This window comes from Erinaceus europaeus, chromosome 8 (genome assembly GCF_950295315.1).
Source record: "Erinaceus europaeus chromosome 8, mEriEur2.1, whole genome shotgun sequence".
NCBI lineage: Eukaryota > Metazoa > Chordata > Mammalia > Eulipotyphla > Erinaceidae > Erinaceus > Erinaceus europaeus.
This window is the reverse complement of record NC_080169.1, coordinates 143995-161378: the sequence shown is the minus strand read 5'-3', so window position 1 is coordinate 161378 and position 17384 is coordinate 143995. Positions and strand designations below refer to the sequence as shown.

The window sequence follows — 17384 nt, the reverse complement described above, 5'->3', positions numbered from 1 at the left end:
CACGGCATACCCAGCTTCACCCAACCAGCACTACCCCAGAGTCCCACTGCAGTGTTTCTCTGTCACTTTTCGGCATGTCGAGAACTCACAAACCAGATAGACCATTATTAGGCATGCTAGCTGTTTTGTTTTGTATTTGCAGTGGTAACAAGGAGCACAGCTGTGTATATGTTACATGCCCTGCTCTAAGCACAGAGGCTCTGGAAGCTGTAAAAAGACTTCAATGAGCTTTCACTAGTCACTGCCCACCCCATCAGTGACTAAGGAGAGCAGGGTGCTGGCTCCCCACCTACTCCACTGCTCCTACACCACTGCCCACCCCATCAGTGACTAAGGAGAGCAGGGTGGTGGCTCCCCCCTACTCCACTGCTCCTACACTGCCCACCCCATCAGTGACTAAGGAGAGCAGGGTGCTGGCTCCCCCCTACTCCACTGCTCCTACACCACTGCCCACCCCATCAGTGACTAAGGAGAGCAGGGTGCTGGCTCCCCACCTACTCCACTGCTCCTACACCACTGCCCACCCCATCAGTGACTAAGGAGAGCAGGGTGCTGGCTCCCCCCTACTCCACTGCTCCTACACCACTGCCCACCCCATCAGTGACTAAGGAGAGCAGGGTGGTGGCTCCCCCCTACTCCACTGCTCCTACACCACTGCCCACCCCATCAGTGACTAAGGAGAGCAGGGTGCTGGCTCCCCACCTACTCAACTGCTCCTACACCACTGCCCACCCCATCAGTGACTAAGGAGAGCAGGGTGCTGGCTCCCCCCTACTCCACTGCTCCTACACCACTGCCCACCCCATCAGTGACTAAGGAGAGCAGGGTGGTGGCTCCCCCCTACTCCACTGCTCCTACACCACTGCCCACCCCATCAGTGACTAAGGAGAGCAGGGTGCTGGCTCCCCACCTACTCAACTGCTCCTACACCACTGCCCACCCCATCAGTGACTAAGGAGAGCAGGGTGCTGGCTCCCCACCTACTCCACTGCTCCTACACCACTGCCCACCCCATCAGTGACTAAGGAGAGCAGGGTGCTGGCTCCCCACCTACTCAACTGCTCCTACACCACTGCCCACCCCATCAGTGACTAAGGAGAGCAGGGTGCTGGCTCCCCACCTACTCCACTGCTCCTACACCACTGCCCACCCCATCAGTGACTAAGGAGAGCAGGGTGCTGGCTCCCCACCTACTCCACTGCTCCTACACCACTGCCCACCCCATCAGTGACTAAGGAGAGCAGGGTGCTGGCTCCCCCCTACTCCACTGCTCCTACACTGCCCACCCCATCAGTGACTAAGGAGAGCAGGGTGCTGGCTCCCCACCTACTCCACTGCTCCTACACCACTGCCCACCCCATCAGTGACTAAGGAGAGCAGGGTGGTGGCTCCCCCCTACTCCACTGCTCCTACACTGCCCACCCCATCAGTGACTAAGGAGAGCAGGGTGCTGGCTCCCCCCTACTCCACTGCTCCTACACCACTGCCCACCCCATCAGTGACTAAGGAGAGCAGGGTGCTGGCTCCCCACCTACTCCACTGCTCCTACACCACTGCCCACCCCATCAGTGACTAAGGAGAGCAGGGTGCTGGCTCCCCCCTACTCCACTGCTCCTACACCACTGCCCACCCCATCAGTGACTAAGGAGAGCAGGGTGCTGGCTCCCCCCTACTCCACTGCTCCTACACCACTGCCCACCCCATCAGTGACTAAGGAGAGCAGGGTGCTGGCTCCCCACCTACTCAACTGCTCCTACACCACTGCCCACCCCATCAGTGACTAAGGAGAGCAGGGTGCTGGCTCCCCACCTACTCAACTGCTCCTACACCACTGCCCACCCCATCAGTGACTAAGGAGAGCAGGGTGCTGGCTCCCCACCTACTCCACTGCTCCTACACCACTGCCCACCCCATCAGTGACTAAGGAGAGCAGGGTACTGGCTCCCCCCTACTCCACTGCTCCTACACTGCCCACCCCATCAGTGACTAAGGAGAGCAGGGTGCTGGCTCCCCACCTACTCCACTGCTCCTACACCACTGCCCACCCCATCAGTGACTAAGGAGAGCAGGGTGCTGGCTCCCCCCTACTCCACTGCTCCTACACCACTGCCCACCCCATCAGTGACTAAGGAGAGCAGGGTGATGGCTCCCCACCTACTCCACTGCTCATACACTGCCCACCCCATCAGTGACTAAGGAGAGCAGGGTGCTGGCTCCCCCCTACTCCACTCCTCCTACACTGCCCACCCCATCAGTGACTAAGGAGAGCAGGGTGCTGGCTCCCCACCTACTCCACTCCTCCTACACCACTGCCCACCCCATCAGTGACTAAGGAGAGCAAAGTGCTGGTTCCCCCACCTACTCCACTGCTCCTACACCACTGCCCACCCCATCAGTGACTAAGGAGAGCAGTGTGCTGGCTCCCCCACCTACTCCACTGCTCCTACACCACTGCCCACCCCATCAGTGACTAAGGAGAGCAGGGTGCTGGCTCCCCCCTACTCCACTGCTCCTACACCACTGCCCCACCCCATCAGTGACTAAGGAGAGCAGGGGGCTGGCTCCCCCCTACTCCACTGCTCCTATACCACTGCCCACCCCATCAGTGACTAAGGAGAGCAGGGTGCTGGCTCCCCCACCTACTCCACTGCTCCTACACCACTGCCCACCCCATCAGTGACTAAGGAGAGCAGGGTGCTGGCTCCCCCCTACTCCACTGCTCCTACACCACTGCCCCACCCCATCAGTGACTAAGGAGAGCAGGGTGCTGGCTCCCCCCTACTCCACTGCTCCTACACCACTGCCCACCCCATCAGTGACTAAGGAGAGCAGTGTGCTGGCTCCCCCACCTACTCCACTGCTCCTACACCACTGCCCACCCCATCAGTGACTAAGGAGAGCAGGGTGCTGGCTCCCCCCTACTACACTGCTCCTACACCACTGCCCCACCCCATCAGTGACTAAGGAGAGCAGGGTGCTGGCTCCCCCCTACTCCACTGCTCCTACACTGCCCACCCCATCAGTGACTAAGGAGAGCAGGGTGCTGGCTCCCCACCTACTCCACTGCTCCTACACCACTGCCCACCCCATCAGTGACTAAGGAGAGCAGGGTGCTGGCTCCCCACATACTCCACTCCTCCTACACCACTGCCCACCCCATCAGTGACTAAGGAGAGCAGGGTGGTGGTTCCCCCACCTACTCCACTGCTCCTACACCACTGCCCACCCCATCAGTGACTAAGGAGAGCAGGGTGCTGGCTCCCCACCTACTCCACTGCTCCTACACTGCCCACCCCATCAGTGACTAAGGAGAACAGGGTGCTGGCTCCCCACCTACTCCACTGCTCCTACACTGCCCACCCCATCAGTGACTAAGGAGAGCAGGGTGCTGGCTCCCCCCTACTACACTGCTCCTACACCACTGCCCACCCCATCAGTGACTAAGGAGAGCAGGGTGCTGGCTCCCCCACCTACTCCACTGCTCCTACACCACTGCCCACCCCATCAGTGACTAAGGAGAGCAGGGTGCTGGCTCCCCCCTACTCCACTGCTCCTACACCACTGCCCCACCCCATCAGTGACTAAGGAGAGCAGGGTGCTGGCTCCCCCCTACTCCACTGCTCCTACACCACTGCCCACCCCATCAGTGACTAAGGAGAGCAGGGTGGTGGCTCCCCCCTACTCCACTGCTCCTACACCACTGCCCACCCCATCAGTGACTAAGGAGAGCAGGGTGGTGGCTCCCCCCTACTCCACTGCTCCTACACCACTGCCCACCCCATCAGTGACTAAGGAGAGCAGGGTGCTGGCTCCCCACCTACTCCACTGCTCCTACACTGCCCACCCCATCAGTGACTAAGGAGAGCAGGGTGCCGGCTCCCCCCTACTCCACTGCTCCTACACTGCCCACCCCATCAGTGACTAAGGAGAGCAGGGTGCTGGCTCCCCCCTACTCCACTGCTCCTACACTGCCCCACCCCATCAGTGACTAAGGAGAACAGGGTGCTGGCTCCCCACCTACTCCACTGCTCCTACACTGCCCACCCCATCAGTGACTAAGGAGAGCAGGGTGCTGGCTCCCCCACCTACTCCACTGCTCCTACACCACTGCCCACCCGATCAGTGACTAAGGAGAGCAGGGTGCTGGTTCCCCACCTACTCCACTGCTCCTACACCACTGCCCACCCGATCAGTGACTAAGGAGAGCAGGGTGCTGGCTCCCCACCTACTCCACTGCTCCTACACTGCCCACCCCATCAGTGACTAAGGAGAGCAGGGTGCTGGCTCCCCCCTACTCCACTGCTCCTACACTGCCCACCCCATCAGTGACTAAGGAGAGCAGTGTGCTGGCTCCCCACCTACTCCACTCCTCCTACACCACTGCCCACCCCATCAGTGACTAAGGAGAGCAGGGTGCTGGCTCCCCCCTACTCCACTCCTCCTACACTGCCCCACCCCATCAGTGACTAAGGAGAACAGGGTGCTGGCTCCCCACCTACTCCACTGCTCCTACACTGCCCACCCCATCAGTGACTAAGGAGAGCAGGGTGCTGGCTCCCCACCTACCCCACTGCTCCTACACCACTGCCCACCCCATCAGTGACTAAGGAGAGCAGGGTGCTGGCTCCCCACCTACTCCACTCCTCCTACACCACTGCCCACCCCATCAGTGACTAAGGAGAGCAGGGTGCTGGTTCCCCCACCTACTCCACTGCTCCTACACCACTGCCCACCCAATCAGTGACTAAGGAGAGCAGGGTGCTGGCTCCCCACCTACTCCACTGCTCCTACACCGCTGCCCACCCCATCAGTGACTAAGGAGAGCAGGGTGCTGGATCCCCACCTACTCCACTGCTCCTACACTGCCCACCCCATCAGTGACTAAGGAGAGCAGGGTGCTGGCTCCCCCCTACTCCACTGCTCCTACACCACTGCCCACCCCATCAGTGACTAAGGAGAGCAGGGTGCTGGCTCCCCCACCTACTCCACTGCTCCTACACTGCTCACCCCATCAGTGACTAAGGAGAGCAGGGTGCTGGTTCCCCACCTACTCCACTGCTCCTACACCACTGCCCACCCCATCAGTGACTAAGGAGAGCAGGGTGCTGGCTCCCCACCTACTCCACTGCTCCTACACCACTGCCCACCCCATCAGTGACTAAGGAGAGCAGGGTGCTGGCTCCCCACCTACTCCACTGCTCCTACACCACTGCCCCACCCCATCAGTGACTAAGGAGAGCAGGGTGCTGGCTCCCCCCTACTCCACTGCTCCTACACCATTGCCCACCCCATCAGTGACTAAGGAGAGCAGGGTGCTGGCTCCCCCCCTACTCCACTGCTCCTACACCACTGCCCACCCCATCAGTGACTAAGGAGAGCAGGGTGCTGGCTCCCCCCTACTCCACTGCTCCTACACCACTGCCCACCCCATCAGTGACTAAGGAGAGCAGGGTGCTGGCTCCCCCCCTACTCCACTCCTCCTACACCACTGCCCACGCCATCAGTGACTAAGGAGAGCAGGGTGCTGGCTCCCCCACCTACTCCACTGCTCCTACACCACTGCCCCACCCCATCAGTGACTAAGGAGAGCAGGGTGCTGGCTCCCCACCTACTCCACTCCTCCTACACTGCCCACCCCATCAGTGACTAAGGAGAGCAGGGTGCTGGCTCCCCCCTACTCCACTGCTCCTACACCACTGCCCACCCCATCAGTGACTAAGGAGAGCAGGGTGCTGGCTCCCCCACCTACTCCACTGCTCCTACACCACTGCCCACCCCATCAGTGACTAAGGAGAGCAGGGTGCTGGCTCCCCCCTACTCCACTGCTCCTACACCACTGCCCCACCCCATCAGTGACTAAGGAGAGCAGGGTGCTGGCTCCCCCCTACTCCACTGCTCCTACACCACTGCCCACCCCATCAGTGACTAAGGAGAGCAGGGTGCTGGCTCCCCCCTACTCCACTGCTCCTACACCACTGCCCCACCCCATCAGTGACTAAGGAGAGCAGGGTGCTGGCTCCCCCCTACTCCACTGCTCCTACACCACTGCCCACCCCATCAGTTACTAAGGAGAGCAGTGTGCTGGCTCCCCCACCTACTCCACTGCTCATACACCACTGCCCACCCCATCAGTGACTAAGGAGAGCAGGGTGCTGGCTCCCCCCTACTCCACTGCTCCTACACCACTGCCCCACCCCATCAGTGACTAAGGAGATTAGGGTGCTGGCTCCCCCCTACTCCACTGCTCCTACACTGCCCACCCCATCAGTGACTAAGGAGAGCAGGGTGCTGGCTCCCCACCTACTCCACTGCTCCTACACCACTGCCCACCCCATCAGTGACTAAGGAGAGCAGGGTGCTGGCTCCCCACCTACTCCACTGCTCCTACACCACTGCCCACCCCATCAGTGACTAAGGAGAGCAGGGTGCTGGCCCTCCACCTACTCCACTGCTCCTACACTGCCCACCCCATCAGTGACTAAGGAGAGCAGGGTGCTGGCTCCCCACCTACTCCACTGCTCCTACACCACTGCCCACCCCATCAGTGACTAAGGAGAGCAGGGTGCTGGCTCCCCACCTACTCCACTGCTCCTACACTGCCCACCCCATCAGTGACTAAGGAGAGCAGGGTGCTGGCTCCCCCCCTACTCCACTGCTCCTACACCACTGCCCACCCCATCAGTGACTAAGGAGAGCAGGGTGCTGGCTCCCCACCTACTCCACTGCTCCTACACTGCCCACCCCATCAGTGACTAAGGACAGCAGGGTGCTGGCTCCCCACTTACTCCACTGCTCCTACACTGCCCACCCCATCAGTGACTAAGGAGAGCAGGGTGCTGGCGCCCAGGGCTCCCCCACCTACTCCACTGCTCCTACGCAGCCTCCTGGGGAATCCTGGCTGCAGATTCCGTCCCACTTGCAGGGTTGTCTCTGGTACAAAGGTTCTCTATACCTTTGTTCTCTGGGACCAGCAGAGCAAGGCACAGAGAGCCTGGTGCTTTATACTGGGGGGGCGAGGGGGGTAAGACGTGGAGCTCCCTGGCTCCTCACCTTGAATCTCACAGACGGCCATCTGGATGCTCCCTCTGCAGCCCTTCCAGGCGTCTTCAGGAGAGTCGTAGTAGGACAACACCCCCCCACACAGAAGGAACCAGCGAGGCTGCCAACCTGAACACACAAGCAAAACTGCCGTCAGTGCTCTGAGCCATGTGGCTCCCGGGACACAGAGGCAGGACCTAAAAGGTGTGCGGGCCCAGCATCTTCCAGAAGAAGTTCTGAAAGAAAGATTAGCAAAAGACCTGCATATTCGACCCACCTTAGTTTTGTTGTTGTTGTTTTGTTTTTGTTTTCATTAGTAATTTAATACTGATTTACAAAGCTACATGTTAACAGGGGTATAACTCCATGCTGTTCCCACCACCAGAGTTCTGAATCCCAAACCCCTCCGTTGCTAACCACTGTGGTTCTCCCAAGGTCGCAGACACGGGCTAACTGTCGCCTCTGCAACTATCCACCTACTTTTGTACACAGTTGCCCCCTTTTCTTCCAAGTCCAGTCCTCTCTTCTCCCCAAAGCCACTCATGGTCCAATTACCACATCCAAATGTCCCTCCCTCCTCCCTCCTCTCTCTGCAGTCCTGATGGGGCTGGAGTTCAGAGCCCTCTTATCCTCCGCCTCCTATAACCGTCAATCCAGCAGGGGAGAAGTGGGTGAACAGGAACCAAAAAGCAGGACAGGTCTGTAGAGAGAAAACTCCTGAGTGCCAAGGAAAGGTACGGGGCAGTGAAGAGTGACAGCTAACAGATACTTTTCTGTGGGGAGACTGTGGTGAGGGCTACACGATGAAAACACACTAACGCCCACCGTCTAGGACAGTGAGGGACCTGACATGTGAATCACTATCTTAGCGGAGAAGTTCAAGAAACATCCAAAGACTGACTGGTGGTTCTCAGACCGTCAGAGTTGCTCTGGGTCACTGTCAGTCTGGGTGTCCTGGTGCCGCTGCTGACACACGATAACCACGGGGAGAAGAGCCACCTTGCCCCTCCCTTCGGGACCACAGCCCCTCCTCAGTGGCAGCCTCTGGTCAGCATGCTGCCCACTCTGGTTATCTGGGGAATGCGGGGCTGCCATGTGCTTGCGGCCTAACGTGCTGGCAGGGATAGGCATTCCAGGAAGCCTGGCACCGGCTGGAGCCGCGCACAGTCATCCTGCCTGCTTCTTCTTCTTCTAGTGTTTGCCCTTCTTCCGTAGCCAGTCAACAGCGTCAGGTTGAGCCTGATGTAAAGTTTCGAGACCTCCTTTGAATCTGGAGAGGTGGCAGTCGTTGACTATGTGGGTCATAGTCTGTCTGGAGCCGCAGGGGCAGTTCGGGTCGTCTCTGGCTCCCCAGCGATGGAACATAGCGGCGCACCGGCCATGGCCTGTTCGATAGCGATTGAGGAGGGCCCGATCATAACGTGCTAGGTCAAAGCCGGGTTGACGCTTGCAGGGGTCTGTGATGAGGTGTTTGTTCTTTACCTCAGCTGACTGCCAACTCTGTTTCCAAGAGACTGGAACAGAGAAGTTCAGTGTAGGAGTAGGGGACCAGATTGGGTGACGAGACGTCAAGCGTTGGACAGGGTGGGCGAAGATATCCGTGTATATTGGCAGGTCCGGTCGAGCGTAGACGTGGGAAATGAACTTAGATGATGCCGCATCCCGACGAATATCTGGCGGGGCGATGTTGCTAAGAACTGGCAGCCATGGAACCGGGGTGGAACGGATGGTTCCAGAAATGATCCTCATGGAGGAATATAATTTCCTGCCTGCTGAGCGGGCAGGAAAGGAAGCTAACATGCCCAGGTGTCCAACAACAGGTGAGTGGCTGAGCAAGCTGCAGTCTAGATACGTAATGGAATATTACTCAGCTATTAAAAATGGTGACTTCACTGTTTTCAGCGGATCTTGGGTGGAGCTTGAAGAAGTCATGTTACGTGAAATAAGTCAGAAACAGAAGGATGACTATGGGATGATCTCACTCTCAGGCAGAAGTTGAAAAACAAGCCCCCAGCTCCCCACCTGCAGGGGAGTCACTTCACAGGTGGTGAAGCAGGTCTGCAGGTGTCTGTCTTTCTCTCCCCCTTTCTGTCTTCCCCTCCTCTCTCCATTTGTCTCTGTCCTATCCAACAACAATGATATCAATAACAACAACAGTAATAACTATAACAATAAAACAACAAGGGCAAAAAAGGGGAATAAATAAATATTTAACAAAAAGAAGCTGAAATACATGATCAGAAGGGAAGACACTAAGCAGAACCTGGGCCGGAGTTGGTGTATTGCACCAAAGTAAAAGACGCTGGGGTGGGGGGAGAGTTCAGGTCCTGGATCAGGATGGCAGAGGAGGACCTAGTAGGGGTTGTACTGTTATGTGGAAAACTGAGAAATGACATGCATGTACAAACCATTGCATTTACTGTTGAATGTAAAATATTAATCCCCCAATCAACGGGGAAAAAAGCAAAAGTACACAATAAAAAAAAGAAAAAGAAAGAAAAAAGAAGGAAAACAAAGATTGCAGAAGGGAAAGCGCTAAGCAGAGCCTGGACTGGAGCTGGGGCGCTGCACTGAAGTCAAGAGCTCTGGGCGGGGGCAGCTTCAGGTCCTGGATCAGGATGGCAGAGGAGGACCTAGTGGGGGTTGTATTGTTATGTGGAAAACTGGGAAATGGTATGCATGTACAAAGTATGGTATTTTACTGTTGACTGTACACTATTAATCCTCCAATAAAGAAATTTAAAAAAAATAAAAAAGAAGTACAGCATATTTAAATATTCCTCTTGTTACTAAGAGAAACTTTTCTCCTTTTATTTTTTGCATTTTATTGGCACACTTATGCAAGCAACTTAGATGTTGTTTTCAGGGCTTGGTGATGATTCCAATTTGAGGTCATCATTACCTATCAGTGTTAGTCAAGAGAAGCTCAAAAAATACTAGTTTTTGACAACATACAATAATCGCAATCAACTCCAGACATTCTCCTCGCCACTCCCCCCGCCCCCGTGATATACAAGCCCTCTCTAGAGCCGCAGCCAAGATAAGTCCAGACAATCTCCTCACACACACACACCCCCGTGATATACAAGCCCTCTCTAGAGCCGCAGCCAAGATAAGTCCAGACAATCTCCTCACACACACACACCCCTGTGATATACAAGCCCTCTCTAGAGCTGCAGCCAAGATAAGTCCAGACAATCTCCTCACACACACACACCCCCGTGATATACAAGCCCTCTCTAGAGCTGCAGCCAAGATAAGTCCAGACAATCTCCTCACACACACACACACACCCCGTGATATACAAGCCCTCTCTAGAGCCGCAGCCAAGATAAGTCCAGACAATCTCCTCACACACACACACACCCCGTGATATACAAGCCCTCTCTAGAGCTGCAGCCAAGATAAGTCCAGACAATCTCCTCACACACACACACCCCCGTGATATACAAGCCCTCTCTAGAGCCGCAGCCAAGATAAGTCCAGACAATCTCCTCACACACACACACACACCCATGATATACAAGCCCTCTCTAGAGCTGCAGCCAAGATAAGTCCAGACAATCTCCTCACACACACACACACCCCGTGATATACAAGCCCTCTCTAGAGCCGCAGCCAAGATAAGTCCAGACAATCTCCTCACACACACACCCCCCGTGATATACAAGCCCTCTCTAGAGTTGCAGCCAAGATAAGTCCAGACAATCTCCTCACACCTCACCGTGATATATAAGCAAAATACAGCCAATTATCAAATCTACTGAACAGTATGGAGGCCTGACATCAATGAAGTTTCTTGAAGCAGAGGCCATGTCTTTTAAAACATTGCTTTTCTCTTTTTTAATTTTATTTATAAAAAGGAAACAATGACAAAAACCATAGGATAAGAGGGGTACAACTCCACACAATCCCCTCCCAGAACTCCGTATCCCATCCCCTCCCCTGATAGCTTTCCTATTCTCTATCCCTCTGGGAGCATGGACCCAGGGTCACTGTGGGATGAAGAAGGTGGGAGGTCTGGCTTCTGTAACTGCTTCCCCGCTGAACATGGGTGTTGACTGGTAGATCCACACTCCCAGTCTGCCTCTCTCTTTCCCTAGTGGGGCAGGTCTCTGGGGAAGCAGAGCTCCAGGACACATTGGTGGGGTCGTCTGTCCAGGGAGGTCCATTTGGCATCATGCTGCATCTGGAACCTGGTGGCTGAAAAAAGAGTTAACATACAAAGCCAAGGGAGTCAGGCGGTAGTGCAGCAGGTTGAGTGCACATGGTCTGAAGCACAAGGACCAGCATAACGATCCCGGTTCAAGCCCCCAGCTCCCCATTTGCAAGGGAGTCACTTCACAGGCGGTGAAGCAGGTCTGCAGATGTCTGTCTTTCTCTCCCCGTCTTCCCCTCCTCTCTCCATTCCTCTCTGTCCTATCCAACACAATGAGGACATCAATAGCAACAACAAGGGCAACAAAAGGGAATAAATTAAAAAATTAAAAACTTTAAAAAAGATATAAAGCCAAACAAATTGTTGACCAATCACGGACCTAAAGGCTGGAATAGTGCAGATGAAGAGTTGGGGGTCTTCGTTTTGTAGGTAGCTAGTAGGCCTATTTTGGTTATATTCCAAAGGGCCCATGACTATACCAGTTTTTTGTTTGTTTTTTCTGAGCCTGACATCTGATATGCAGGTGGATCCAAACTATCGTCTGGGAGATGATGTGCTTTTCTACTGATGATCACAGGAAAAGTAACAGAGCTAACTTCTCAGCACTCTGCACAGGGAAGAGACTGGGTCCACCCGACAGGTGGAGTTCTGGTTGTGCCGTGTAACTTCATCAAATTCTACGTGGGCTGACCCTCCCATACACCGCCCTCCTTAAGTCACTCCAAGGCATCGCCACGCTACAATTTTCAGGAACCGATCTAGAAAAACAGGAAGGGGACTATCTCCCTTACTCTCAGAGCTATTGGGAAATTTTCTATTTCCAAGTATGTCACTATCAAAATGGAACATGCCTATATCATTTCCCTAGTAAAAAAACAAAACAAACAACAACAAACTTAACTTCAAAATAGTGACTAGCAGTTTCCAGCATACAGATGGCTTTTTTTTATTAAACACTCACTGCACAAACCAAAACCAAAAACAAAACTTCTGATTCATGTCAACAGCTGAATAATAGATATGTGTAAGTCCCTTTCATAACTGCAGTCACTAAAGTTTGCTTTAACAACCTGAGGTCTGGAGAAGAAGAAGAAGGAGAAGGAAAAGGAGAAGGAGAAGGAGAAGGAGAAGAAGAAGAAGAAGAAGAAGAAAAAGGAGAAGAAGGAGGAGGAGGAGAAGAAGAATAAGAAGAAGAAGGAGAAGAAGGAGGAGGAGAAGGAGAAGAAGAAGGAGAAGGAGAAGGAGAAGAAGGAGGAGGAGGAGGAGAAGAAGAAGGGGGAAGGAGAAGGGGGAAGGAGAGGGGGAGAGGGAGGAGGGGGAGGAGGAGGAGAAGAAGAGGAGGAGGAGGAGAAGGAGGAGAAGAAGGAGGAAGAGGAGGAGGAGGAGAAGCAGAAGAAGAAGGAGCAGGAGGAGGAGGAGGGCGAAGAGGAGGGGAGGATGGGGGAGGAGGAGGGGGAGGAGGAGGGGGAGGAGAAGGGGGAGGAGAAGGGGGAAGAGGGAGGGGGAGGAGGAGTGGGAGGAGGAAAGGAAGGAGGAGAAGGAGGAGAAGGAGAAGGAGGAGGAGGAGGAGGAGGAGGAGGAGGAGGAGGAGGAGGCTTCTATGAGAAAAGCCAAACCCTGTGCTTGCTTAGAGAGGCTCTGAGCTACTGACCTGACCTGCCAGGGTGGCTCTGAGGCACAAAATGGGAAGTCTGCCTTGCACACAGAAAGAGGACCTCTCCACCTGGGACCCCAGACTGCGGGGCATCCACTGGAACTGCTCATCTTACAGAGGCCCCAAGGTTCCTTCCCCTCCCAGCGCCCATATGGGGTCCATAGGCATCCAAGCACCGAAGTTTCAGTATCCCAGAGCTTTCCCGGATGTGAGAATGGTCAGTGCACCCCCGCACCTAGCCATGCAGGTGACCTGAGAGTGTCCCCAGCTGCACAGGTGACCTGAGAGTGTCCCCAGCTGCACAGGTGACCGGAGAGTGTCCCCCCAGCTGCACAGGTGACCTGAGAGTGTCCTCAGCTGCACAGGTGATCTGAGAGTGTCCCCAGCTGCACAGGTGACCTGAGAGTGTCCCCAGCTGCACAGGTGACCGGAGAGTGTCCCCCAGCTGCACAGGTGACCTGAGAGTGTCCCCCCAGCTGCACAGGTGACCTGAGAGTGTCCCCAGCTGCACAGGTGACCTGAGAGTGTCCCCAGCTGCACAGGTGACCGGAGAGTGTCCCCCAGCTGCACAGGTGAACTGAGAGTGTCCCCAGCTGCACAGGTGACCTGAGAGTGTCCCCCCAGCTGCACAGGTGACCTGAGAGTGTCCCCAGCTGCACAGGTGACCTGAGTGTCCCCAGCTGCACAGGTGACCTGAGAGTGTCCCCAGCTGCACAGGTGACCTGAGAGTGTCCCCAGCTGCACAGGTGACCGGAGAGTGTCCCCCAGCTGCACAGGTGACCTGAGAGTGTCCCCAGCTGCACAGGTGACCTGAGAGTGTCCCCCCAGCTGCACAGGTGACCTGAGAGTGTCCCCAGCTGCACAGGTGACCTGAGAGTGTCCCCCAGCTGCACAGGTGACCGGAGAGTGTCCCCCCAGCTGCACAGGTGACCTGAGAGTGTCCCCCCAGCTGCACAGGTGACCTGAGAGTGTCCCCCCAGCTGCACAGGTGACCTGAGAGTGTCCCCAGCTGCACAGGTGACCTGAGAGTGTCCCCAGCTGCACAGGTGACCTGAGAGTGTCCCCCAGCTGCACAGGTGACCTGAGAGTGTCCCCAGCTGCACAGGTGACCTGAGAGTGTCCCCAGCTGCACAGGTGACCTGAGAGTGTCCCCAGCTGCACAGGTGACCTGAGAGTGTCCCCAGCTGCACAGGTGACCTGAGTGTCCCCCAGCTGCACAGGTGACCTGAGAGTGTCTCCCAGCTGCACAGGTTGTTGGTATGCATGAGACCTCTTCTGTTTCATTTGGTTTAAATCCCCCCTGCTTAACACTATTCTATTTACATAACCACTGTTAACAAGTTCCACCCTCCCTCCAGGGCATTTGTGGTTCAGTGATAGGATTCTCGCCTGCTCTGCCCCCTCTTTGTCACACTCTGATTTTCACCAGTCACTTTTCTCTCCACCCTCTCTATGTCACATCCTTTTTCCACCCTACTTGGCAAGTATATATAAAGACAGCATTGTGAGTTATACAGTACTGTACTTTGAGTTTAACTTAGCTCGTCTTAGATTGTGCTGCGTCCTGCATGAATAAAGAGATACTGCCTACAGCTCAACCATGAGTACCTGGTCGTCTGTTACCCGCCCGTGAAGCCAGCCCGGCGAAAACAACATAACCCGTCGAAAACAACACAGGTGACCTGACAGTGTCCCCAGCTGCACAGGTGACCTGAGAGTGTCCCCAGCTGCACAGGTGACCTGAGAGTGTCCCCAGCTGCACAGGTGACCTGAGAGTGTCCCCAGCTGCACAGGTGACCTGAGAGTGTCCTCCCAGCTGCACAGGTGACCTGAGAGTGTCCTCCCAGCTGCACAGGTGACCTGAGAGTGTCCTCCCAGCTGCACAGGTGACCTGAGAGTGTCCCCAGCTGCACAGGTGACCTGAGAGTGTCCCCAGCTGCACAGGTGACCTGAGAGTGTCCCCAGCTGCACAGGTGACCTGAGAGTGTCCCCCAGCTGCACAGGTGACCTGAGAGTGTCCCCAGCTGCACAGGTGACCTGAGAGTGTCCCCAGCTGCACAGGTGACCTGAGAGTGTCCCCCAGCTGCACAGGTGACCTGAGAGTGTCCCCAGCTGCACAGGTGACCTGAGAGTGTCCCCAGCTGCACAGGTGACCTGAGAGTGTCCCCAGCTGCACAGGTGACCTGAGTGTCCCCAGCTGCACAGGTGACCTGAGAGTGTCCCCCAGCTGCACAGGTGACCTGAGAGTGTCCCCAGCTGCACAGGTGACCTGACAGTGTCCCCAGCTGCACAGGTGACCGGACAGTGTCCTCCCAGCTGCACAGGTGACCTGAGAGTGTCCCCAGCTGCACAGGTGACCTGACAGTGTCCCCCCGCAGCACACGTGACCTGAACGTCCCCGGCAGCACACGTGACCTGCTTGGGGGCCACCGGCGCCGGGGCCCCCGTGGGACTCACCGCTCAGGTAGTTGGTCCACTTGTACAGCAGCCCCTCCATGGCGCCGCGGGCAGGGGCCCATCGCCCGGCCAGGCGCTCACATCGTCGGCGGCCGCGGGGACAGCGCTCGGGGCGGGGGTTGCTCCAGAGGCCGGGGGTCCGCAGGTGGGGAGTCTGGGGGGCCGGGGGTCGGGGGGACGGTCCCGATGGCCGGGGCTTGGACCGGGTGGGCCGGCAGCGGATCGCGGCTCTCGGGACCCGGCTGCCGCTCGCACATGCGCAGAGCCGTCGCTCCCGGCCCGCTGTCCAGCCCGGGGACCCGGCTGCCGCTCGCGCATGCGCAGAACCGTCGCTCCTGGCCTGCAGTCCAGCCCGGGGACCCGGCTGCCGCTCGCGCATGCGCAGAACCGTCGCCCCTGGCCTGCAGTCCAGCCCGGGGACCCGGCTGTCGCTCGCACATGCGCAGAGCCGTCGCTCCCGGCCTGCAGTCCAGCCCGGGGACCCGGCTGCCGCTCGCGCATGCGCAGAGCCGTCGCTCCCGGCCCGCTGTCCAGACGGGGACCCGGCTGCCGCTCGCGCATGCGCAGAACCGTCGCCCCCGGCCAGCAGTCCAGCCCGGGGACCCGGCTGCCGCTCGCGCACGCGCAGAGCCGTCGCTCCCGGCCTGCAGTCCAGCCCGGGGACCCGGCTGCCGCTCGCACATGCGCAGAGCCGTCGCTCCCGCCCGCTGTCCAGCCCGGGGACCCGGCTGCCGCTCGCGCATGCGCAGAGCCGTCGCTCCCCGCCCGCTGTCCAGCCCGGGGACCCGGCTGCCGCTCGCACATGCGCAGAGCCGTCGCTCCCCGCCCGCTGTCCAGCCCGGGCTTCCGTGGCGCTGGGTGCTGGGCGGGGCCAGGCGTTTGCACCCCCGGACTTCGGGGCCTCAGCAGGGAGAGGAGGGCGGGCCTGCGGGCCGCGGGTGCCACCCCTGAAGTTATTGTTAGTGATTCATAGTGAGTGGCAAGATTGTAAGTTCACAGGGTTGTGTACAAGTCCACATACTTCCCACCACCAGAGCTCCGTGTCCACTGGAAGCTCCCCTGGTCTTTATCCCTCTGGGAGTGTGGACCCAGGGTCTTTATGGGGAGCAGCAGGTGGGAGCTCTGGCTTCTGTCACTGCTTCTCCACTGGACATGGGTGTTGGCAGGTGGACCCACACCCCGCCTGTGTCTGTCTGTCCCTAGTGGGGCAGGGCTCTGGGGAGGGGAGGCTCCAGGACACATGGTGAGGGCGTCTGCCCAGGGAGGTCAGGTCGGTGTCATGGCAGCCTCTGCAACATGGTGGCTGAAAAGCAGCAAGATATAAAGCGAGACAAAGTGTTTACAGGAACCCAAAGCTAAGACTAGAGCAGGTGAAACTAGGGTCTTCACGTGGGAAGAAGCGAGGAAGTCTATTTTAGGTGTGTTCCCACAACTTTAGTAATTTTTGCCTGAGCTGGGCAGCTAACCTGAAGCTGAACTAGAAATATTGTCTGAGAAGATGGTTTCAGAGGTGAGAATAGGACTGGAACGCTGGAGTAGGGCAGAGTAAAAGCTCCCCAACATGAGGAAAGTCTATAAACACTGTTAACTGTTTACCCCACTCATCGGGCTCAGGGCCCATGTCTGTTCACATCCAGCACAGGATTCTGTGTGGCCTCTGAGTCCCTGTCAGTCTGAGCTCACAGTCCATGGTCACAGCTGGGACATTCCAGGCCGCTCTCACGTCAGGACCCGTCTTCCTCGAGGGGCAGAGCAGGCTGACCGGCCTCCCTTCAGAGAGCGGGGAGTCCCCACCATGGCTGCTCTGCAGTGAGGGCAGGTCCTGGGGAGGCCCCAGGAGGGCTTGTGATGATGTTCCTGATGGAGGTGACAGTGATGGTGGAGAGCGGGTCTGTGAGAGGTCCGGGTCCATTGTATCTATGAGGGAATCCAGGACTCCCTGACTAGAGCCCCAGGTGATGGGGTGACCTGGTATTGAGCCAAAAGGCCGTCACTAAGTGAGCCGTCTCTTGCCCTTATCCAGCTCTTGCAGTCCTTTCTTCATTTGACAGGATTAGACTTTCTCCTAGTTGTTAA

At 57.1% G+C, this 17384-nt stretch overlaps 1 protein-coding gene and 1 long non-coding RNA gene across 4 annotated transcripts in view; both read right to left on the bottom strand.

Annotated features, from left to right (window-relative positions):
* The window catches only part of PLEKHA8 (pleckstrin homology domain containing A8), a 44301-nt gene extending 28665 nt beyond the window's left edge, over nucleotides 1–15636 (bottom strand). For 2 of the 3 annotated variants that reach the window (XM_060195780.1, XM_060195779.1), the window contains exons 1-2: nucleotides 15309–15478; nucleotides 7051–7167 (exon numbers count right to left, since the gene is read on the bottom strand). In XM_060195780.1, the coding sequence (XP_060051763.1) occupies nucleotides 7051–7167; nucleotides 15309–15348 (157 nt within the window). In that variant the 5' untranslated portion in view covers nucleotides 15349–15478. Of the gene's footprint in view, nucleotides 1–7050; nucleotides 7168–15308 lie in introns of all 3 variants that reach the window. The other variant, XM_060195781.1, reaches the window with a different exon arrangement.
* On the bottom strand, nucleotides 10045–10863 carry LOC132539744 (uncharacterized). The gene is made up of 3 exons (XR_009551044.1): nucleotides 10612–10863; nucleotides 10320–10529; nucleotides 10045–10165 (listed from the first exon to the last, which is right to left on the bottom strand). It is a non-coding gene; the product is annotated as an uncharacterized LOC132539744 (long non-coding RNA).
* Nucleotides 15637–17384: the final 1748 nt, after the last annotated feature.